The following is a 25,718-nucleotide window of genomic DNA, read 5'->3' as shown; positions in this document are numbered from 1 at the left end:
GAGACGGAGACGATGAACTGCTGTTAGGTCTATTGTGGCATTTTGCATGTCGTGAGAGGTGTACGTTGCTGTGTGGGGAATGCTGTCCATTATTTTGGCCAACTCTGCATCTTTGTACTTGTACTGCATACTCAAACAGCGATAGGAAGAGCCCACTGCCTGACTCGGACATGCTGTGGAGTGAATCGAGTCACCTCTGAGAGGGAGTTGGTTGACAGAGCAAAGCTATAATATCAACGACAGCTGACACGTAATAACGGTTCCGTGCAGCTGATCTGCACCAAAGTACTAATTTCCTTATTTGTTTCCTCGCGTATCTGTCTCTCTCTCCACAAACTCTCACATGAAATGTGTTCTTTTGATGCGGCATGTCTTAGCAGTCCTGTATCAGTCTGTAATGCGTGTTTCCAGTCGCAAAAACCTTTGACAGTAAAAGCCGCATCAGATGAAGATGTATTTACTTTAAACTGTCTACAGGGGAAACAAAAGGCTGCGTCTGCTTTTAACGAATATTCAAGCCATGGTCTGTTGTTGTACCATGCAGCGGCAAAAGTGCGCTTCTTTCCTGAAAACAATCTCCCTGTATAACGATCCAGTTTCATCTGGTTGGGTTTATTAACCCCAAGATCATCTGGGGCTGTTGATCTTTGAGCGGTTGCTGGCCCAATACCCGTTGATGTGCTGCAAGGTAGCGTCTGTAGTGGAGGCACCGGCACGGAGCAGGAGGATGCTGGCGGGTGTGGTACAGGGTGTGGCAACGCAGATGGTGATGGTAGGGCACAAGGAGCTGTGCCTCGGAGCGGGACAGCGTTGGTGGCGGCCGCCTTGATGAATCAAGGCTTGGGCTCGCTAACTCAGCCCCGGGGTTTGCCGAGGTCAAGCTTGTGACATTAAGGTGTGCTGCTGCAACGGCAGGTGCAGGGTCGCCAGCAGCTGCATCGGCTGCAGCTCTTTCATCGCTATTTCGTTTGAATAAATCCTTATTCCCAATTTCTGATGTCCATTGTGTAATTCAAACAGAAATGGGAGTCTACAGAATGCACAATAAACAATAAACAAATCCAGAATAGAATAGAGTGTGACGCTGTGATTGGTCTAAATGTGGACGAATCACAAATCACAACAGACACATGAATTTATTTGACGTAGCCTGCGATTTTTTTGTTTTAGTTACTATCTGACATCACATACATCGTAGCATAAAAGTTCACAGTTTATTTATAATAAAAAAAATTAAAAAAAAATTTAAATTTTTTTTATAAATAATAAAAATCGTGTTTATTAGGGGAGGGCAAGAATGTCAAATGGGAGGGCCTGGCCCTCCCTGGCCCTCCCACGACGCCGGGCATGACCATAAGGCTTTACTTGGGTTTATAGTCTAGTTTTACAAAACCTTGGATTACAGTGACCTAAAAAGCAGTTTGCGTGTAGACAAAAAAAAACATGTACATATGGACTTCTGTTCAGAATTTAGCAGTTTGTTTTAAAAATGTATTTGTGTATGGATGTTACAACTATACAGAGCTTCAGCAATACTGTATGTAATTATGGTCATGCTAATAAAGCTATTGAATTGAATTGACTGGGTTTTTCTCCAGGGTTGAACTATCATCCATAGAAAATACCCTTCCCCTTGCAATGATTTCTTTCAATAATCAATTGTAAAATATATTGCACGTGACCAAGTGTCAATCACAGATAGTGCAGAGACTTATGGGGTGTGTCACCTGGCGTTGATGGGGTAACTGTTGCTAGGCAGTGGCTGGGAGGCGGCAGCAGGGTTCATGTAGCCAGCATCGGGCCGTCCGGCCGTGGCAGGTTTCGGGGAGTAATGCTGCTGCATAGGGGACATGGGGGTCCCTGGGCAGGAGCTCTTGGCTCCTCCTGCAGCCCTTTTCTGATCATAGGCACTGAAAAACATCAACACACTCATGAGTACACGCATATATGTACATGTTACAGCAGGTTCATACTGGGGAGGGGTCAATACAGCAGACAGAGCTAATGGGAGTTCTTTGGTGGTCAATAACATGGGGTAAGTGTTTTAGCTGTGCTGACTTATGCATGGCAGCTGACCAGTGCTGGGCCATTGGACAGAATGGTAAAATAAAGTAATTATTGTTTCAATTGTTCTGCTCTTTCCAGAGAGATAATAATCTCAATGCCCTAAACATTTTGAAAGATGTTTCAAATAAGAGCTGATAAATAGGTTTCAAGGAAGCCTGGTAGAGACATGAAACAGGAGGAGGAAATGACAGACCTCTTTATTGCTCTTATCTAGAAACCAAAACTGAGAGATAGATAAGAAACAACTGAAACAAAGACGGTACGTGAAGAAAAATATAAATGCTCTGTTTATTCCCTACATACGATTGTTTTTAGATATACACAAGTATTAAATAGGGATGCACAATAAATACCAGACTAATAACTGATAAGCCCATAATGGAACATATATTATTATTATTATTATGATGTGCTTATAAAACCGATAAATGATTGGCTTTACAGTTTTAGAGGAAGACAAGACAACATTTTAGCAATGCAATTTCTTTTGAAATACTTAATACCATTTGAAAAGGTACTGTGGTTATTTAAAACATTGTGAAATTATTGAATATCTTATTGCATCGGCCATGATAAGCAGGTAATTATCTGCATTGACTAAAAAAAACAATCCATATGAGGCATCCCTAGTACGAAAATATATATTTTTGTTTTGTGATTTGGGTGCATTGGCCCCGTGAAACACAGAACAGGTTTTATGTTTAATATTCTACAAGCAACATTTATTGTAGCCTTCTATGTACCTGGCATAAAGGCACTGCTCTCCACTGGGGTAGCTGAAGCTCTGCTTGTGGCTGCAGGACTGGCTGGGGTCGGAGCCCGGGCTCTGCGGCTCCTTCTTGATAGTGACGGGAGGGCTGTGAAATGCCACTGCTGCAAGAGGCAGTCAACAGAAAACAGTGATGAGGGTTGGCACACACACACAAACAAAGAGCGGGCTTTTGTATTATCGTCTCTCATTCGGCCCTGCCTCGATACTACGGTTGTTAAGCTTTAATACAAAAGCAAATACTTCTGTCTGCACAGGAATCTCTTTTACGTGCCAGCCAAAATGCTTAAGTGACTGTCAGCAGCAAAACACAGGGCAGCAGACAGACACATATTTATAAGCACACACTTTGAATACACACTGAGGGGTTCAGGCGCGCAAAAACACACAGGCACACACACGACTGCATTCCAGCAGTCATTTGGAGCCCAAAGTGTCCTCGCCTACTTTTCTTCACTCTTCCAGACACAACAGCAGCCAAAACTTCCTCTGTCAAAGTCAAGCTTAAAGCTAAACAACTGTACGGGCCAGAGAGATGTCTGTGGACTGATGAAAGAAAATGTCACACCTCTGTTAGAACAGCATATACACAGATTCTGTTCTCTGCATTCTTTCCTATGGGCATCCAGATGTTAGCCATCACTTACGATCTTTAAATTCTGCCTTTGAGTAAAGATGGTATAACTGGATAATGCCACGTATACCCTGAAAGTTCAACATATTAAATACGATTTTAGCATTTTCATTTCCCCGCTGAAGGATTCAAACTAAGGCTCACAGAGCTGTCAATCATCTGGTCTGCTGGAGGGGACCTTTGCCTTGATGGCCACGAAAACCACCCAAAGTGGAGCTTCAAACTGTGCCGAGGGCTTGTGTTTATTATGTGAGGGGAGGTTTTCACCCGGAGAACTGTACAGGATGTTTTTCTGGTCCCGACAGGGTAAACAGCAGCAGCTGTGCACTTCCAGCTGGGGAGGCCTGTATTTATGTACGTGCATCTGTGTGAGCGTGCGTACGTGAGTGTGTGGGTAATCTCGGCTTGTCTGTTTCTATGTGCGTGCTTTGGAATGTGTGTGCTTAAATGTTAGAGCATGTGTGTGTGTGTGTGTGTGTGTGTGTGTGTGTGTGTGTGCAGAGGGTGTGGAGCTGACGGAGCAGGCCACACTGAAAGCTCGACCCAGGTAATTACATACTGCCGTTCATTCACAAAAAATAAGGAGAAGAAAAAATGTCTGGCAGCCTGAATATGGCCAGAGACGACCGCTCCACCACGGCAAGAGATAGAAAGTGAAAAAGCGAATAGAGTATACAAAAAGTGAGAAGAGATTAAGGTGACATAAACCACAGCCGCCTCGAGTATCTGCTGTCACGCTCAGGATGTTCCCTCAACTCTCAAAATGTAGCTGTGTAAAATAGTTTTATTACTAGAAAAAAAGGCAAGATTTAAAAGGGTTCCATTTTAGTGCTGACTTGATTAGCCAATCAACAAAATGTAAAAAAAAAATGTATCTGATGATGAACATTTTTTTTCCTGTTTCTCAAAAATCTAGATTGTATTTTTCTAAATAATTGATTAATTTAAGTTGTTAGTCAGAAAAATATAAGCACATTTTCTGTAAGAAAAGATTTGTTTCATATTTTGTAGTATTTAATCAAAAATCTAATTGCGTGTGAAATTGAAAAAAATTAAAATTGTAAGCTGCTGCCTTAATGTTTATCTACTTTTGTATTACAAGCACATTTCTTTTCAACTGTGATTTAGGATTCACTATCAGATCACAAAGCTTAAGTAAGTATTCATGAGCAAACATAACCATGTGTGATATTCAAGTTTTAAAATGTAGTTTTTGCTTTGAAAATCCTCCCTGTTGCTAGTGATGCAATCTTTTCCATTGTTTGATTTAGATGTATCTTAAAATACATGCATGAAATTGAGTTGAACAATTCAAACAGCGCTGCTCATCATCGTAACCTTGTCTGTACTCACTCTCCCATGGCAGGCAGGCAGGTGAGGAAGTGTTGGCTTTAGCGAGGATCAACAGGATTAGAGAGCATTTAGCCAGATTTCCGAGACAGACGCGATGGGATTCCAGCCTCCTCTAAGTCTCCGACAGCTCGTCTGCGAGTACACAGAGGGTGGCACATGACTGCCGCTATAATAATACGAGTATGTTTGTCTATTGACATTTTCCTCTCTTTCTCTGCCATGGTCATGAACTGCAAACAATCCTCAGAGAGAGTACACTCTCAGTGCAGCCAAGCAGAGCCACTAATGCGATTGGCAGGAATATTTCCCTTGATGTGGCTCTGCGTTTATGAGGATGTTCCATTTCAAACAGTCCTGCCTGGGAACGGCGTTAGCTGTGTGTGAAGGGGTCTGTGTCTGTGTGTGTGTGTGTGAGTGTGTGTTTGGTCTATTTGTGTGTGACCTTTCTGGATATGAATTAATCTGGTAAATGAGCACCAACAGCTTTTTGTGTTTGTGTTTGTAGCTGCTGCCTGTTGCACTGCTTGCTTTTCTAATTAGATAGAGATGGTTGATGTTCCGATTCAGGGGTAGGAATGACTAGGAACCAAAGAGAAAAATTAGATCCTTAAATTCCAAGTTGATTTAGGATTAAGAGTTGGGAGTATACAGCCATGTCAGCGGCTCTTTTACTTAAGCATGCCAACATGTTTACAATGACAATAATCAATCCTGATGTTTAGCAGATACTATATGTATCATGTTTACCTTTGTAAAGCTAAGGCTTATTGGAAAGTTATCGCAATGATTCGGTCATAAACCAAAGCTTATTTGACAATTTGACTTAAGGTAATTTCCATTCATCCTATTGAATGCTCAAATCATCTTGCACTGAGGGTTCGGAGTTAATCTTATTCTGCTCTTAAAAATATAAAAAAGCCTGTGGAGTCTAGGAAGGCTGACTTGTAAACTGGATAGCACAGAGAACTAGTTTTGTGCTCTCTTAAATCCTTTGTCAGCAACATGCATCCATAGACATGAATGTGAGTAGAAGAGTTTAACGCAACCCATCCAACACATTTTCAGATATTTTATTAAAAAATATAAAAGTCAAACTCATCATGACCTCCAGACAACATCGTCCAGATACATCATCTAGCCGCTAGCGATGCTAAAAACACAACTATTTAGTTCCAGGAATAGATCTGGACTACATCTGGTCTTCAACAACTATTCAAAACTCTCTGGCATATCACGGTAAATCTCTGTGTCCAAATGATGTCAAATCTGCTGCTACAGTTTATAAGGTGGTGGCAGTCTTATAAACGGATCCAGGGAGAGTTATGTTCTTCAGGTTCCCGTCGCTTCCTGCTTTTATTTGGGGCAATATGACCTCCTCTAACGGCTTAGTTAAATGTTACATCACCCTTCACAGATATCCTCATATTTCAACGTTTCTTTCAGGGGGGAAGAGGATCGGTTCATGAACTTAAGCACAGAGCGTGAAGAAACTCAAAGGTGTTTAGAAGTAAAAGGACAGATCCAGAACACACTAGCTGTTTTAAAACAGACAATCTTGAGCAAACACAGAAGAGTGTACAGTAAAGAGTATTTATATATGTGTGCCTGCATACACACACTCCTATGAACTTTCTCTTTGGGTGGATTTTAGCACATAGCAGATTCCAAGCACCTCCTAAACTGATAAGGTCAAAGGCTCCTTCCTCAATCCAAACTCTGTTGTCTTATCTCCTCCTTCCTTATTTTGTGGTATCCTTCGCTATCTCCCATTCACTCCCCTATGCTGAGCGCTACGTATAGAGATGACCCCCCCAGCTGAAGGCAGGGTGGAGAAGGACTTTTACATATGTAAATGTTGGCTCTTTAGAGGGGGAGGATGCGGGGTGAAAGGTGATGGTCATGGTTGAGTGCTTTAGGAAGTAGAGGGATCATTACATGGGGGGGTCCCATTCAACAGACACCCACCACAAACAAATCGCAGGCGCAGCAATGGCACCCCCCTCCACACACACACATATACTCCTCTCTACACAATGGGCCCCTCAACTGAGCCACACGGAGGTAGTGTGGGCATGTCGGGAAACTCTATTGGATTCCTATGGGATTGCTTAAAAACACAAACAGCGCTGACGGAAAGATAAACTATAAAAGCTAATGAAAAAAAAATTGATGGTTTGCATTAAAATGGAGAGATGACCCCAAAACGTTTGCGTTGTATATCAATCTAGTTGATTTTGACGTGAAAATTGGAGATATTGTCCGTAGAGATGTCGTCTTTGATATAATGGAACTTCAATAGCACATGGCTCAAAGTGGCTACATTTTTTATTTTAAAAACACAACAGCTATGTATCTGTCCAACATAAAACTGCTCACAACAAATATTTTTTAGGTTGATAAATACAACCACGGTAAAGAGGTTAATTTTGGTCTTTTTATTACGAATTACTACCATCACATTTCAAATCTTTGATGCTTTTTGAAAGAACCTGGAGTGGTTTTGATAGAGAGGGGATTAAACTGTCATGTGTATTAGTCAAAACATTTTAATATCACTTGTGAATAAGCCTTTTTAAGCAGTTTGACAAGACCTCACTATGAACTCCCCCATCTTATTTTAGACAGAGTATTTCCTACCATTAAAGGCCCTTGTGTAGGGAAATCCAATCTGAAGGCAGCAGTGGATCTGGAGAGTCTTACATTAAATGTTTATGTGCGACATGGCCAAGTCTTAAGCCTCTGGAAGTCTGCAACAAATGACAGCCTCGCTTACAATAACTCATGGACATCAGCCCCTGTGTCAAACAAAGCGACTGGATCTTATTAAACCGTAGAACCTGTGAGCGTAATGTAAATACACACTTAATGGATCCAATCAAACAAATAAGATTCAAGCCATTCTCTTACAGGAAACATCTCAGGGCTATCTGGAGATTCTTATCTCACATGATATGCATTGTACATGTTAAGTGCAAGTGGAACGAGGCCTCAGTATGCTGTACAGAAACACTTAAAGCAAGCTGTGACGGGCTACACCTGGTTCCCCCACTCTGCCAATTGATCCCTCATGTGGTGACCAATCAATAAAAACAAGAATGCCAATAATGCCACAATGGTTTTAAAGGTTAAAAAGGAGGATATTGATTCACATGGCTCGCAAATGACATTAGTTGCTTAGCTGAATACATGGCTCCATTGTGGTAAGAGGGAGGCGTAATGGGGAAAAGCAACTGTGTAATTTAAAAGCATTTGCCTGTCAACACAAGCATTATGTGTTAGATATAACCTATACTTTCATGGTTATTTTAAAGTCCAGCAAGCAGTGGCTTTGTCAGACAAAGTCTGGGGGGCATTTCTTACTTTCTTGTTTTATTATTTTACGGGTTCTATCCTAAATGTTAGGCTGACAGCTATTTTCCTGCACTTCTTAATCCAACTATAAAATGAATAAGAGAATAGCTTTTGTTCCAACAAACTGAGAAATAGATAATGTAATGGATTTCTTGCCTGAATATGTTTCCTCTAATCATATCAAACATACGTTGCTATTATAGATATATATATATAAAAAACATATCTACAAATGAATACTTTGAGCGTTATTGTCATTTAACATTAAAGGGGAAATATTATGCTAATTTTCAGATTTCATAATTGTACTTTGTGCCTCTACCGTGACATGTTTATGTGCTTTAATGTTAAAAAAGTGCTTTATTTTTCTTATACTGCTTCTCTTTTAAGCCTGGTTAGCTGGCAGGCTCTGTTGTGATGGGTCAACCGCTTAGAGATGTCCCGCCACTAAGCCTATTGCGTACAATGTGTTGGTGTGCACAAACACGTATATGGCACAATACAGAAGAGGGAAAACCCCAAAAGAATAATAGGGCCCCTTTAACTTATTCTGCTAAGCTAGGCTACATGCCAATTTTGGCAAGACAAATGTGTGTTACTTTTAACTTTTCTTTCTTTTATGATAAACTACTGCCTTTTTAATGATGTGTTACAGGTTATATGGTTTAAATGAGTTGGCAATAGTAAAAGAACAAAAATGACCAGTGCTGGAATGTTACCTCGTACTTTTACTCAATCCCGTTCCTACAGTTTTGAGGTATTTGCAGTTTACTTGGGTATTTACATTTTATGCCATTATATTTTATGGTATAAAAAGACAAATATTGTACTCTTACATATATATGTTATAAGAAAAGAAACATCTAACTAATACATTAAGATTTATTGTTATAAGTTAATAACCACCGTTGTACTTTTCTGTTTCATATGCTATAACAGATCAAAAAGTCAGCGTCTAGTTTTTACTCCATCTTGATCAAACATGTATTAGTGTGTTTTGGCTCTGTAGGTTCTAGCTCAGTGGAAAAATTCAGAGCACAGAGAGATAGAGAGAGTTAGATAGAGTGAGAGACGGAAGGCAAGCGAGGCGATACAATATGATCCAGACCGTTTCGACTGCAGTGTATCCAGCCATTCCACTGATGCATGGAAACATGTGCTGGACATGTGTGTGCGCTTCTCAGGTCACTGCACAATCAGGAAGACAGAGAGAGAGCGAGAGAGAGCGAGAGAGAGAGAGAGAGAGAGAGAGAGAGAGAGAGAGAGAGAAAAAAGCAGCCAGGCCATCATTGACAAACTCATCCTCTTCTCTGAGAGCCAACAGGCCCAAGAGTGGCTTCAGTGTCTGTCTGCTCAGGGAGCCCGGGAGTGTTGGATCCATTAGTGTCGGCTCTATCTGATTTACAGGTCGTCCTCTCTCATCTGATAATGGCTCAGGCTCCTTGAATATTTAAAGAATGGTTGTCAGATACCTGCCAAACAAGTCTAACGAGATTGATGGGAAGTACCATGCCATCAGCGAGACAGATGATTGGCCGGGACTGCACCGCGGGCGGCACTTCTCACAAATGGGATTTATTTATTTATTATTGGCCGTTAAAAACGTTTTTTGGTGCATTGTGTTGTGTTGGCTAACAGGATGTAGATGTGAATGACAACTGCCGTGAGAAAGGCAGTATCACAGTACATTTTGTTGCAATCATCAAAGTTTCACTTCCCTTTTGTCAACTGGAAAAGGTTTCCAGTATTTTTATGAAGTGAGGATTCACCAAGCTTTCTTTCTCAGAATAAAACCTACATTTTGAGTTTCATTACTTATTTAGAAACTCTTGTAATTTATATCCTGAAGGCTAATCCCAGTTTTAAACCAGGCTCCTTATGTTATGTTATCATTTAATTGCTTCTTGTTACAGCCTAAGATCTTAATTTATTATATCCACTTCAGTTTGGCTTTTAGTTTCACTGTATATTAACACAATCCTGGCATTAAAGAACACTCAATGTGCTCTTAATATAAAAATAAACCACATATTTCAATGGTCTTGGTAGCATCATGGGATCATCATTTTAAATCGCTAAATTTCCGGACATCTCACGTTTTCCCTATTGTCCACTTCACTTTCAATTGTGCCGCGTTGGCTTTTTATAAATGGCCATTGAGCAGTAATAAATCTCGCTTCTCTATTGCTGTTTAGTGGACCGATACAATACATCCCTGTCCCGGGACATGTGCAGAGAGAGGGACATCCCGTCAGAGGCGAAGGGTGGATGTAATTAATCTGGCACAATATTGACTCCTCACTCTCAATCCCTCAGCCCCCAATATAGCTGTCCCCTCTTAATGTTTAATGTAGTGATCGATCCACCCCCACACTGTTACTGAAATGATATAATGAGCTCCCACTGCCCACCAGGGTATCATGGATGTGAGGGGAGGGCCGAGAGTGTGCTTAATTTGTCTGTTCGCCTTTGTGGCAATTCATTCTGTACTGTGTGTTTTGAGCAGGCATTTCGAGGCGAAATGTTCCTTATCATGAGGAGATAACACACACACAGAAAGGCCCGGACACCTTGTTTGGAATTATCAGCGCACATGCCACATCCACAGTTCTTCCTCCGCTTCTCGTAACCCCCTCCTCACCCTCCCTTTCTTGATCAGGATCTCGACCGTAATTCTTGATGGCACGTTTGACCCGCGCTTACCCCTCTCCTTCCCCTATCTGCCTTCATCCTGATTTATCTGTGCTTTATCTTTATCAAGACATCTATCAACCCCCTCCATCTCCTCTTACTCCTCTCCTAGATCAGCGAGAATCGATACGGCCGCACGTTGGCTCTCAGCTCGCTCCACACACCTACTGGTCTGTGTCAGCAGGTTACTGCGAGTCCAGCCTCCTCCTCCACCAACGAGCAGGGTGTGTGTGTGTGTGTGTGTGTGTGTGTGTGTGTGTGTGTGTGTGTGTGTGTGTGTGTGTGTGTGTGGGACTGTCAGGAACCAGAGTGAGATCTAAGTAGGAATGTTGGACGACAAAGGAGAGCGAAAACAGCTTTAAAATATATATTTGAAGGGTTATGACAACATTACACTCGCTTAAGTAATTGCTTAAATATGGGAACATGGTAGCATTGCTAAAACTAATTCAGATGAGGAAACAATGGGATTTCGGTTAAAGGCCATGGTTGAAACGTTAAACTGTATTTAGAATTTTGAATGTGGCCATCTTGGTTTTTGTCTTACCAAAGATGGAAACATGGGAGACATCCCAACAGGACAATGCTGTGGCAGCGAACTGTCAATCACAAGGTAGCACCGCCAAAATGCATACATCACTTTATTGACTATTTTACTCTATAAGGCCAATTATTTGCAACATTCTGTATTTCTTGCTTCATCATCTCTTCTTGTTACGAAAATGCTGCATTTCCAGATCTTACCAACAACCAATAGAAAGAATGGTGCAATCTAAAAAGCCTTTAAACAGGCATGGATGTTTTTGACGTTTGATTTAATACATTAAAACATTTACACACAGAATGTGGATATTATGAGGCGAAAGAACGTACATAACAACACGGACACCCGTTCAACCAAGAGGACAACCTATATCTCCATTACACTTTGAAAAAGACAGAGCACACCAGATCCTCTCCTGCCTAAAGGCCTGACTTGTATTAGATTATCCTTCAATGGGCAACATGTATAAACTGGAATTTACCACTGCCATGTATGCATGGTTTACACACTCGCATGTTTTTTCTTAATGAAAGCTTCAAGTTCAACTACTGTTATTTTTATGGCCTCGCCCCTTCTCTTTTACAGCGTCTGTTCCCCTCTTTGGTCTGCGCTAGCTTCAGACAGAGAAAACATTCCAGCCGCAGAAAGCAGAGCCGTGCCGGGGTAAACACAGCAACACGGACAGAGAAATGCTAAGGCACGCATATGAGCATCGCAGGGATGTACCAACACACACATACACTGACAGAGTCCTTTTTTTCTGCACACACTCCTCCCCTCTCTCTCCTGTAATAAAACACACACTGCCGTCCATTCACAAAGCTCTGCTGCTGACACTCGGGCTGCGCTGCCTGGCTCAAATCCCTGCGGCCCCCTGGCTTTGACAGGGCTGTTCTGAATCAACACGCAGGAGTACAGCTTTTACTTCCCCACTGGAAGCTGTTAAACGCCTATTACTCCACATGCCTGACCTTTACAATCCTATTTCCATTGGATTTGATTGACTAAAGATGACTAAATAATGCTGTAAACTAGCAGTACACTTTAGTTGTTGTAGAGTCTTTTTTTTTAGGTTCCTGATTGGAAAACAAATTCAAGAGAACATTTTTGCCAGTTTGCAACTACACCAAAAAAGGGCACAACTATCAAGATTAAACAGGAGTAGCATGATCCCCAAAAACTGAAAAGAGTTGTAGTCAGGCTGACAGAAAAGATAGGTCTGCTGCACCTCTCATAGGTGTTGTTGGAATAACGTCCCCCAATGTCATGAATGAAGGTTCACCCCCCTTAACTCAATGTGCTGCCTCAGCCAGTCTTCCACAACCAACCCATTCATAAAACTGCAGAGCTGAAGTGTGTCCATGTGTGTGTGTTCACCAGGGCCAAGTGTGTTTATGTGTGCGCAGGAGTAAGTGGATGAGAGGCTGTCAAAAGAAATCATCTGTCTGCATAAGAGAAATCAACCATTTTACTCGTAAGCAAAACAAAACTCTGCAACAAACACAGACGTGGAGGAAGACGAGCGGGGGTTTGCATGCATGTCTGGCAGGCACCTGGCTGCTTTTGCGCACTTTGTTGCATAGCAGCTGTATTTTGGAAAGAGAAGAACACAAGGCTGCATGTTTCTCTTTAGGGGAGAGAGGGAGTTGGAAAAGGGGGCGGGGGAGGGGGGCTCCATTCGCCCATCGCCTCATGCTTCGAATAGGGCCTGATTGGGCCGGTTCTGATCCAGAAAAAACAACCCAAACAAGACGAAGGCTGTGAATTCATGACAAAGCAGAACACGCAGAGCCAGAGAGACACACTGCGGGGAGGATTTGGTTAGAGCTGGGTTACTGGAACCTTTCCTTTATGTTGTTTCCTTTATTCTGTCCTTGTTTTGTTCCCTCTTTCCTTCTTTTGTTCCCTTCTTCTTTCTTTTTTGTGCACCTTTTCTGATGGTCAATCAATAATTTAAGTCATTTTTGACAAAAACATTCTATATTGACGCCCTGTTATGCTTTTTTTTGTTCCCTTACCTGCAGTGCGTTATATAGCTTTTAGTGTATGTTAATGGTCTGCAAAGGCTAAAATATCACACTCGCCCCCTGCCTGAACCGCCTCTATTGTAGTCCTTTGTTTACATAGGCGACATTACTATGTAAATCTCACACTTCCATTGGCTAGCGCTCTGACACATTACGTTGATCAATCATAACAGAGCTGACCAGCTAACCAATCAGAGCAGACTGGGCTCTGGCTTCAGACAGAGGGTGAAAAGAGGTGCTGCAGCACAGGCTGTATGAGAAAAATAAAGAGCTTTTTGAACATTAAAGCATGTTAACAGCAGAAGCACAAAATATGATTATGAAACCGGAACATTTGCATAATAGGTTCCCTTAAAATAACCTGTTCATACCTTGTCAATTGTGAGTATTACTGATGTCTTATTTGATCCAGTATAACATTTTAGGATGCAATCTTCGACTTTATGGAAAATGTTATGATATGTTATTCACCAAAGGTTCAGTTAAGGATACAATTGTGCAACCCCATTTCATTTTATACAATGATCAAAGAAAAGGCGCACAAAGACTTTACTCAATAAGGTGAGATGTGCTTTAACGGTTGAATGCGATGTAATGTTGAGATATAATAGAAATCAAAAAGAAGAGGCAGACTTTGAAGTCCTTTCTTTTTATTCTCTACATCCTCTCTATTCTCTTCCCTCTTTTCTTAGCTTTCTCTCCTTTTGCTAAACTTGCTTTTTGAAAAGTACTGTAAAGGCATTCTATGGCCACAACTTCCTATATAATTACTGCAAGGCACAAAACTAAACAATCGTCCCACACAGCTCCGAAATCGCTGGATTAGTTCACATCTTGGAACACTCAATGTGTGTGTGGAGAGAGACACAGAGAGGTAGAGAGAAAAGGGATGGGGGGGTTTAGTCCAGATTTTTAAATTCGACTTAGTTTGTACAGACACAGGAAGGGAGGGAGGGGTTTGGAGTATCCACTTGGAGAGGAGGGGGTGTCAGAGAAGGGGGATCTGTAGTTCTGTAGGGCTTTTTTATGAATGAAGAGCGAAGTAGGGAGCAGCGGAGGACTGAGAGAGAGAAGGAGAGAAGGGGGGAGGGAGAGGCACACTTCCTCTTACGCACGCAGGGAAGAAAATTTATGAATGGGTCACATCTCTCGAGCAGCTCCAAGTGTAAACAACATGCTTGGACAAAGAAAGACGACGGCAGAGCCTCGCTAAACGCTCAGGAGCTGGCTTTTAAGTGATTATTCAAACACAAAAACTTAAGTAGTGACATGTTCAAACTATTTTAATTAAGTATCTGCGCCATCAATTTGCTGACTGACACCTCCATGGTGTTTCTTCCCCGCAGGCAGTAAACAGACAAAGGAATCAGTCCGACAGCCTAGCGTCAGGCGAGGATAACCCCCGAGCTGCTGTCAGCGGCCCCAAAATGAAGTATTCATCCTCATCTCCTCACATCAACATCCTTCTTTTTCCATGCAAGGGCCAATCACATTAGTTTGATGGGGAAAATATGGTGCGTTGTTATCACCAATGGCTCAATTACCTTTAAACACACACAGGCAGGTCAGCAAGTACATAAAAGTTGCATGTTGGCATAACCTTCCCTCAATGGCAGCCTGCACACAGAGTGCGCTTGTTAGCGGTGAACCGAGGGAGAATGGACCAGATGAGATAGATTTACCAGATGTGCAGGTATTGCACAATCCCCTCCTCTGCCACCCCCCAGCCCCCCCGTCCTCTTCCCCAATCTAGCATTCCAACATGTCCTAGTGTTTTTGCCTCTCTGCTTTTTTCTGATTTCATCTCCTTCAACACCACACCCATGCAGGTAACAACTTGACTCAGTAAACAACAATGTTTAATTTTAACAGGGCGCTGTTTTCAATGCAAGCCTCAATTATATTCAGGTCACCTGGGATTAGGGCTTTGCTTTTTTTATGTACTACAGTTTCCAAAACAGGTGAGTCACCTTGTTTTAAAAAGAACCCCATGACAATGAAAACACATTTTAGCGCAGTATGGGAAAGATAAGCCTTTGTATGCTTTTAACACACCAGATTGAAACAAAAAGATGAATATGTTAATGGTCGCTTGTCAGATTCAATTTCGCCTAAATCAGAGCTGAATAGAGATGCTCAAAGTGGACTCAGAGCTATTGACTGGGACCAGCAGGGACACTGTCTGTCAACGTGGGACTGTCTCTGCTGCGTATAAGTGAGCTGCCCGTCAAACTGAAGCCCTTGTGACCCTGCAAATCATACACTGGTCAACCGTTAGCAGAGGCCTGACAGCTGATTGGCTGACAGGTCAGGGGGTTAAGTAGACATGACCCCTGTGTGCCCTGGGGTTCATCTGCACTTCCTGCTTCGCATTGTTGGCCAACAGACAGCGACAACGCTGCACAGAGCATGTGTCACCGAGGGGCTGAGCCGTTGTGACTTGGAGCTGGTTCAATCACATGATGTTTACACACAAAGGACACATTGGCTTCACTGAGAAGAAGTGCCTTTTGACTGGGAACGAACGCTGTCAATTTTACTTTGGGGGATGAGATTATTCTTGACGTATTTCAAGTTTTCTCCCTAAGCATTTCAGTGTCATTGCTAAAGATGGGGAAGCCCGCAGTTCGTTGAATGGGACCGAAAAACTGTTTGTACTCCCACCCAGATCCTGAATCGCCATTGTTAGCGCAACAAGAAAGGGAAACTCATTCAAATAGCCGCTCAGTTGTGCAGCCCAGGAATTTGCTTCTCTATTTTACACCTTCCGATGTTTTACTGGTTTCCTGGGCCGTACCCATTCAGCTTTTCAAAGGCATGCAAATGGATGACGGCAGCACATAATGCTGGCATCCAAATTGACTTCATGATGACTGGCTCATTAGGCCTTGTGCAGCTTTGTCTGCCAAAGAGATTACTGTAACATCAGCGAGTTACAGTATCCCTACCTAAGCCTCTGGCAGATTCACAGTCACAAATCTGACCGCTGGATTCATCCTCACTTTCTCAGGACATGCATACTTTGGCTGAATTCACGAGAAGGCCTACAGTCCAAAATCTGGAAGATGGCTGAGACAGTCCATTCACAGATCAATGCCTGATTGAAAAACAATTAAAAAAAACATCTGATCTGTGTACTTTATATACAGATAATCAAATGTTTTGGCATAGACACACATACGTTCAGAGGACGCATACATTGAAAGTACTCACAGTTCTCAGAATGGAAATCAGGAACAAACTGCTCGTCACTGTCGGGAACTTGAGCTGAAATTAGAAAGAAAAAAGAACAGCCATAAATTTGACATGACAATAGTTTTGACAACATGTGACCTTTCTCTGTCTCTACTTTCCTCCCTTGTTCTGTCTTACTGTTTCTCTTCTGGAAATCTGAGTCAGGGCCAGTCTGTGCTTCTCTTCGTGAGTTTTCGCAGCAGGTCAGCACTTTGCTCATCTCATAGATCAATATGCAAGAACACGGAGATCCTGAATAGCATGATGATAACCTGCCGTCCTTGTTTCCTTTGACTTAGACCGAGACATTTCTGCAATTAAAACCATGAAACTAGACTCTGCATGTTGTGTTGGACAGTCCCTACTTATAGGAACCTAATGAGCTCAAGATGTGATAAATAATTAAAAAATCTAAACGTAGAATTGTAAAAATATTTACTACTTTTCAAAATAAAAGTGTTTACTACAGGTTATTTGTTTGCCGTTATTATTGCGAAATGCCTATTCCAAAGTATGTTCACATTTCACAATCTCATTTCCCCCAACCACAATTTTCTTTGACACTTTATCACAAACTCTTTGACTGTAAATCCCAACAGAGAGGGGAAAAACAACGTTTGTCAAGTCCAAGTTAGGTAACGTCTTTTCTCCCAACCTCTTTTAAGACATCCTATTCGAGACATGGAATGACTACTGAACTAGCCAGACATCTGTACACCAGCGGTCGAGTTATACAACCAGCTGTTAACCTGTTTCGTTCTATCTCCTTTGTAGATATCCAGACAGACTAACAGGCTGTTCTGGCTATACGAGTTAAGAAATCTGTCAAGCAGTACAAACCAGTTATTCAGATTCAGCTTGTCCCAACGTGGTGGGGACTCTGTTTAACAATCTTAAGGTAGTCTGGATTTCATCTGCTGGGTAGATGAGGATTCGCTGTAACTTAGCTGATACAGAACAAGTAAACTAGACTCAAATCAAGAGGCGAACTGGGACAGTGAAAAAAGAACAAATTAAAGTCACATATTCTTGGATCTGCAGTGACTTCACTAAGAATTGATCACACCACAGTTCATATCGGTTGCTATGAAGCACTAATGTAAGAGTCACACAGACAATACATAGCCAGATTTCAATGATTTGTAAAAATAGACGAGTCACTACAGTGCAACTGTTTGTGTGATATCTTGATCTGATCTATAATTACTTGCAGTGGTGTTCGATTTCAGAAGCCCCATCGGTCATAATGAAACTCATGAAACTGATGCTAAACCCAGGTGCAGCCGGTAATTAAGTCACACAAACTGGTTAGAAAAGCCAAAATTCATCTGACTCCAAAACAACCTACTGGGGGTGAGGAGGTCAAATTCACCCACTTAACCATGAGCGTGATGGCATTTTGGTTAACTACCCCTGAATTAATGATCTAACCCTACATTTAGAGCAGAAGCAGGGCTTGCAACCTTTTAATCTGGCACGACTCGAGCTCCACAAGTTTCTGTGTTTCCATTGCTCGGGCCTCACACTTACGTCATGGTACAAGTAAACTGGCAGGGAAAAGTTGATGGCTATCATTAAATATCACAAACTCAATCAGGGGCGTAATGGGCTACAAAACAAAGTGGTACCATGTTGCGGGTACTTTAGCACTATTCACTCTGTGGAAATGGACAAAATAGTCATAACTAGCAGATTTAGCAAATCTGCTTTGACTCTGTAGCAAAGGATGTGATTTCAACCTCACACAACAACTGAAATCTGACCCAACATGCAACCTCAACAGCCTATTCTCTCACTTCATCCGACACTATGCTTTCCAGATACACACTACCAAAACTCAAGAGAGCAGCAGACACAAAAAGAGGAAATAAGAAATCCAAATCCACTTTCGTGTTGTCACACTCCTCCTTCCTGTGCAAAGGAAACCGGATGATGGCGTTTCGGAGCATGTTCAGATAAATGACATCGATTTCTTATACAACGCCACATCCTGTGTCTTACTATCCTAATAATATTACCCCCTTTTAACTTTTCGGTCTATCGCCCTCGGGGGGGGAGAAATAAAGCTGCTGCATGAGACAGAGCAGGGGCTAATATTTAGTTCTGCACATCTAACAATCAATCATATCCGCTAGTTTCAACATGTCCAAAACGGAACACGCTGGACCTCATAAAGACAGAAGACATGCAGATGAAGAGCATCAGACAGTATCTGCTGTGTGTATTTGTGTCTGTGCACTTTCCTGTGTGTGTGTGTGTGTGCGTGTGTGCGCGTGTGTATTTGATTTGTTTCCAGGAACACCTCGTCAGGGGCTTTGGGATGCAAGTCAGCACAAGAAGGAAAGTGTGTTTATACGAGCACAGACGCATGTTCTCCCCGATGCTTCCAGGCACCTTGAATGACTTTTTTTTTCTCTCAGTGGGAGATCCTGGGAGGAGCTAAGCAGCCTCAGTCATATAAACCTAAAGGCCAAAATGAGACAAGATGTGACAAGCTCCTGAACTCTTGCCATTCAGTACTTCACCCTCTCTGAGTTCCCTTGCTTCCGCTCTCCTTTGGCAACAAAAAAAAAAGGAGAAGAAAAAAAACTCCCTCAAGCTACCCAGCTTTTACAATCTTGGTGAATCCCTCACAACTGCAATCAGTCATGATAAGGTCTTTAATTAATGCCACAGGAAAGGAGAGGTCTTAGCCGGGGAAGCTGAAAACAAGCCAGTACTTAGGGTTAAATAACACTTTGATAAAGTTACACTTCCATATTTCTGCTTTTCCTCTGTGACTCAACAATAAGCAACCACCCAATATGTACATCAAAATGATGTCTCCTTTCACATCTTCCGTTTTCCAAGATTACAAAAATAAACTTTCTAATTGATCTCATAGTGGTTTTATCTAGTCATGTGGATATTTTTGTTATTTTTGCTCAGATTTTAAAATATCCAACTGTGTTTGATGCCACCGCCTCACTATAATGTTGGTACATTTAATATGGTGCTCATACCTATGAAAAGGACCAAATCAGATTAGAAATGCAACAGCAAGCCCTGTTTTGTGCCATTTCAAATCATTCACATGGCTTGCTTTCATGAGTTTTTATAGGGACTTTTTATTTGGTCAAAATTAGTCAGAGTGAAACAGATCACAGTGTGTTCTGTGATTTAGAGTCACAGGGTAATTGTTTCCTTGGAAAACATGTTTCTGATCTATTATTTTAACTTTTCAGCAGCACCAACCAAATACTAAGTCCATTCTAGTAATGTGGTGGCATAATCTCATGTTTAAGCCCAGGCAATTAAACCAAAATGATCCCAAAGATCAAACCACGTAGGTAAGTGAGAAAAACAGAGCCTTTAAGGGTGGCTTTTACTGTAAAATCTGTGAATACAAATGGGCTCCAACTTTGATGCGACACCCATTGTTGCAGTTTTATGGGCTCTGGCTCTTGTCTCTGTTTACGTGAGACACTGGTGTGAAGTGAACTTGCTGGTTTTGGCGCTGCATGAGAAAAGGTGAGAAAGCTACATAGATACCACATTGTTTCCCATAAACAGTAGCTTGCTGGGGAGCATGCTGTATTTAAATGTCTGGCCTACAGGTCAGACACAACCACTTCCGCATAGCGTCCTCCTCTCCTATAGTGTGCCAATCTGCTGTATACTGTGACTCAAAGTCAATACTGGCTCTTTGTACTGTTTTAAAGCTATTGAAATTCTGCTTTACACATAACAACAGAGCACAACCCATTCTCTTTATACTTGATTTAAGAAAATAGCATTTATATAGGATAACTAATCTGCATAACCTGTGTTATAGGCACATCTTGTGTCAAAATAACATTCTGAATGACCTATTGTGGCTCTGCAGAGATGTTCTGGCCCACAAACTGATTCTCCAGTTTTATGAAAATAACGTTGTTTGTACAGATCATCACAAGAAATCCCATCCAGAACGGTAAAAAATCATCATGCCTTCTAATATTTTGAATTATATCGCAACGATACAGCAAAATCAGCCAGATATTTGCAATTAGAGATTTTTACCCAACGTTTTACCAGTGTAAGTAGCATATCAAACCAGTTTCCAAAAGAGTTGTGATGTCACAGAATCGCCTGTACATGCACAATTTAAACTCAGGTAAGAACAAAGACAATTTCCCCCTTCAACAAATAAAAGTAAAAAAAAGCCCTCAGGTGTAATACTCTGAAATCAAAGCTCCAACAACAAAGTGACAATAAGCAACTTTAAACAGATGTTGATGTGGTTCACATTAAATGTAAAAACAGAGCAAAAGTTCTCTTTAACTTCCACATCAAAGCACTTCAAAGCAACAGACACAACTGAAATTCACACCTCTTGGGTGCACTTCTCATTTTAACTCGCGTCTTTAAGCACCTTTCAAACCAACACTGCCCTGCCACTGTTGTCCACTAACTGGGAACAATGACTCACAGCCTGTGTTGTTTTCTCTCTCTTGACATACAGTATAATTACTCCATTTGGGCATACATCATCATTGCACTTATTAAGTCTACTGGCTGACAATTGCCTGTGGCTGGGCCTTATTTCATCACTTTGAGCCAAATAGCCTGTTTGTTTGCATTGGCTGCTAGCTGGCACGCATACTACATGCCAACATGGCCAGAATAGGACATGCTCGAAGCTAATAGTGTCCCGTCTGTGTTCTCTCTGGACCTCTTTTTTTTCTTTTTTGGTGTTTTACGGTTTATGAGCATGTGGGCTGCATCAGGCAGTTTGGGACAGTAGCTTAAATAAGTGGATTAATAAGAGTTTGGTCTGAAAGAAGAGCTGGAAGCAATGAGTGTCCTTAGTCACAGGATTTCTAATAATTCTAATAATTTCTCAATAAGTGTAATTTAAGGTCTGTGTTAACCAACATTTCAAGCTTATCAAACCCCATGACTGTCATTAACAGGGAAACCTTCACAGCAAAGTAGAAATTAAGAATAAAAAGCAGGCAGATCTCACCTTCTGTGAGCCATGTCTCTTGGAGTTGGCTTAAATCCTGGAAGAGGTCTGAAAAGAAAGATACACATATGAATATTCAGAATGAATGACAAGTTAGATTCACTAATATTTGTCTTATCCTCATGATATGTATATCAAGTAACTATTAGCCTCATACTGACATTGCCTGGGCTTGAAAGATGTCAACATGCGTATTCAATTACTTTACCTTCGGATTCCTGAGGGGGTAATTCTGTGTCCATGTATTTCCTTTTCGCTGCCATCAACAGTCTATTTAGGGGCCCATTTCCATGCGACTTCTGCAAAACCCATACATGTTAACAGAGAAGTGAGAAACAGATTCCAACGGAGCACATCAGTGTCAAAATCTTTAATGTGGCATGTAAAAACCACTTGGACACATTTGACCAAACCAGACACAAGTATGTTAATAATAATAACAATTTGTAATGAGTTATAAATAAGAGGCATGCTATATGTGAACATGAAGCTACTCAGAAAACAACACATTTCTCTGTGGTGGAGGAAATCTGTGAAAAACAAACGCGCAGTTTGCGCCTGAAGAAAGTGGCCATTTGGTACACATTGACACGTTCCCCAAGCAAAGTCACGATTAGAAGAAAGCCACAGACAAACATGACTATGTGCAATACTTATGCTTTAGTTTGTAAAGATTTATGTTAGTTTAAAGCGGGGTTAGAAGTAGTTGTATATCCCGCGCACACAGCTGCTTCAGCCAAAACTCGTGCAGCAGACGGAGAGATAAAGCCCGGTAGCAGTTATTTACAAAGCAAAACATATGAAAGTAACAGAAAGATTTCATCCATACGTACATTTGCTAAAGTGTAAGGCACTTGCTGGTCCAAATATCCATCCATCTTATAATCCATCCGTTACCCGTTTGTGGTCATTTAGGCAGAGTGGATCCACGCAGGCTGCAGGGAGAGGAGGGAGCGCTGCTTGTGAATGGAGCAGCGTGGAGGCTGCATGCATAATGAGCTCCATTCACAAAAAATGCCGAAAGGAAGTGATGGCGAGTGATTACCCAGCGGGCTGCTGCCCTCTTTACAAATCTCTTATTTGTGTGTGTGTGACAGGCAGACAGCTCGTCACATACCTATAAGTTAAGGTAACGTTCATTTTACACCTCAAGCAGCTCTTTCTTCACGTTTTTAGCAGGACATTTCAGTTTTTGTTTTTGTTTGTGTTGTAGGCTACCTAGTGGCGTGGTTGATAAAAAAACATGTCGGACGGGTCGTAAAAGCGTGTTTGAATTATGAGTGTTCTACTGTTTCTCGGGTTTTTTGCCACGTCTGCCCACATTGCCAGGCCGAGTTTTAGTGGTGTCACAGCCGCAAAGCTCAACTATATATTTCGACGGAAACAACTTAACATTGGCAGGAAGAGTTAGTTTGAACACGTTTTCGTTTAAGTGAGGGGACTTTTGAGCCAGCTGTGTTGTCAATTCTGCTACGGACATGATTTGGGGAGACTTGCCTTTTGTTGCTCGAGCCAGACGAGGCTCGTGATTGGAGCATTTCCTCTTTCAAGGGCTCAAATTTCTTGCCTTTGTCCGCTTGAATACACTGACTTATGAATGAAGTCTCGGTTCCCCGTGTGAGCCAATCAGAAGCGTGGTAGTCGGGTTCCTAGCAACCGTAGGCGGAGCTTGTGCCACAGCAGCCAATCATCTCCCTGTATACGGCAGGCTTTTATACTGGATTTTCCAGTTGTTTTTCATTCACAAAAAGAGAGAGGGAAAGTTAGAAAAAAAACTTCCATTCATAAAAACCTGCCCTGGCACGAATGTTCTGACATGTTTTTCTTTTCTGCCCAGACAAACTCAAAGAACCTGACTTTGTTTACTTCATTTTATGTCTCAACCCTCTACTTATTAAGGGCAGTGTTCACAGCCAGACAGGAAGAAGTGACCCTACCTCTGCAGGAGCCCGGTACCTTAACATGAGCATTAAAGAATATGCATTCTTGTGGTTTTAAGTTTATACCACAAGAAAGCCACATAATTTAAAGCTCTCTTCAGGAAGCTGTGTACACAGGATGGTGAAATGCTTGCTGCTTATTGAAACTAAAGTGCTAAACTAAAGCCACAAAGACTGTTTTTTAAGGAGGAGTTGGCAGTCAGGAGCCAGGAAACAAAGGTTCTGATGGGATTTGAGATTTAGTTTCAGTGGTGAATATGAATCATAGACGTACACAACACAAAGTTTAAGAGCATTTCTATTCCTCCTCTCTCCCCCTGTTGATATCAATCTCCATTATTTACAGGTGATACTGCACATGTTATTTCCTGCTTAATGATAGTTAGATGTGCATTTACATGTACACAACAGGCCATACATGTTACATCAGCCCTGCTCTGTACAGCCATCACTGAGCAGGAAAGGCTGAGGGATATTCAAGTAAGTAAACATTATGGTTGTTTAGCAGTTGTTTTATTACATTTAAGCCACTATAAACTCTCTTGAAACCATATATGCTAAAATAGTCGTTCCCCAAACCAGTGTTACAGTGTATGAATAAAGAAGAAAGGAAAGGGGGGTGGGGATATGTTTTTTCTTTGGTTAAATACTGCTTAGTTTAACCTCTTTTAAATGGATTTGTGCCAATGGTGTTAGACTGTTTTTCATCACCATAACTTCCTTTTTATCCCGGACATCAAAGCACAACTAAACATTATTTGTTTTTGCCCATGAGTCATGACAACCCACATGTGACTTCAAAGCACGTGAACTTTGGACTCAAAATGTCCCCTTTTTAATGTGAAGATAATGTTGTAGCCACACTTGTGGGATGGCGATGTTGGACTGTTGGTTGGTCGGTCAACCACTTTGGTCAAGACTTAAATATTACAACAAAGTATTGCTATTAGATTTTTTTACAGAGGTTTAATGTACACATGTGGATAAATCCTACTGAATTTTCTTTTAGCGCCAACTAAATTGGCTGATATTTGTGGTTTTGAGTGAAATGCTTTGACAAGTTTAACAACTCTGATGATCCCCTGAACTTCCTTTTAGCAACATTAAACATTGGTTTATGACCATAGAAGTACAAAACTAATTACTTCCAGCCTCAACTGAACTGTAATATAAATGTATTCCCGACATAAGCACGATGAAACAGCCTAAAAACAGCTGTTAGCTTAGCAACAGAACAAAACACTTTTACCTCATCAGACCTATACAAATCTTTGAAATTAAAATCCCTTTGGTTTAAATACTCCCTTTCTATATCCATAAAGGTTAGTTATGCTCGGATCTCCTTATTGTATGTTCTGCGAGAAAAACAGAAAGAATGTTTTATTGTTAATGTTTCCACAAGCTTTTTTTTGTCTCAGATATTAAAGCACGACTCAACATGATTGTGTTCACCACCACAAAGTATTGGCAAATAACTGGCGTTGCATAAAGAAATTGCACATGAAAGCATGTGAGCACGAAATCCCTAATTTTCCATCTGAGTATGTCCTTTTTTATGCTTGTAAATCATTTATCTCTCTATTCAGTTCTTAAACACTTCATCCATGAGGCATCTAAAGTTAAAACTGTCACATGTGATTTCAGACAGCATACAAAAAAATTGACTCCTGATCTGCGGCACGTGTTCGGGACGCACATGTGTTTTTAATCCACATGGTTGACATCTTGAAAAAAAAAAGAGAAAGGGGCAGAAGAAGGCGCCTTAAATACCTCCTCACTACTATAGTGCTGATAAAGTCATTCCGTTTCAGGCACAGGATTTACAACTTCTTCCAATCGTTTAGGATGAATGGAAACTGTAAAGAACATAGGCCGTTTCCATAGATCACCTGTGTGTTTCATTTACATTACACACAGCGCAGGGCCGAAATGCATTGTGAAATCTATTGTAATAGTCATCCACCCCTGAGTCTAATAAAGCTTTGTCAGCAGAGAGATAAGTACTGACAGAGACAGAGGGGAGACATTTTAAGTTCAGTGCGGTGCTCTGGAGTGGACTCAAAGTGCTTATTGATCAAAGCTGTGCCTGATGGATGGCTGAAATGTTATTATAGCTACAGC

At 41.4% G+C, this 25,718-nt stretch overlaps 1 protein-coding gene across 2 annotated transcripts in view; it reads right to left on the bottom strand.

Annotated features, from left to right (window-relative positions):
* Positions 1–23,322, bottom strand: part of etv4 (ETS variant transcription factor 4) — a 36,567-nt gene extending 13,245 nt beyond the window's left edge. The window contains exons 1-7 of one of the 2 annotated variants that reach the window (XM_034218124.1): positions 23,155–23,322; positions 22,491–22,592; positions 21,866–21,956; positions 21,658–21,705; positions 16,650–16,703; positions 2,811–2,940; positions 1,728–1,910 (exon numbers count right to left, since the gene is read on the bottom strand). In XM_034218124.1, coding sequence (XP_034074015.1) covers positions 1,728–1,910; positions 2,811–2,940; positions 16,650–16,703; positions 21,658–21,705; positions 21,866–21,956; positions 22,491–22,547 — 563 coding nt within the window. In that variant the 5' untranslated portion in view covers positions 22,548–22,592; positions 23,155–23,322. Of the gene's footprint in view, positions 1–1,727; positions 1,911–2,810; positions 2,941–16,649; positions 16,704–21,657; positions 21,706–21,865; positions 21,957–22,490; positions 22,593–23,154 lie in introns of those variants that run through there. The other variant, XM_034218123.1, reaches the window with a different exon arrangement.
* Positions 23,323–25,718: the final 2,396 nt, after the last annotated feature.

The sequence above is a fragment of the Gymnodraco acuticeps genome, unplaced genomic scaffold (assembly GCF_902827175.1).
Source record: "Gymnodraco acuticeps unplaced genomic scaffold, fGymAcu1.1, whole genome shotgun sequence".
NCBI classification, from domain to species: Eukaryota; Metazoa; Chordata; class Actinopteri; order Perciformes; family Bathydraconidae; genus Gymnodraco; species Gymnodraco acuticeps.
This window is presented reverse-complemented; position numbering and strand designations above follow the sequence as displayed.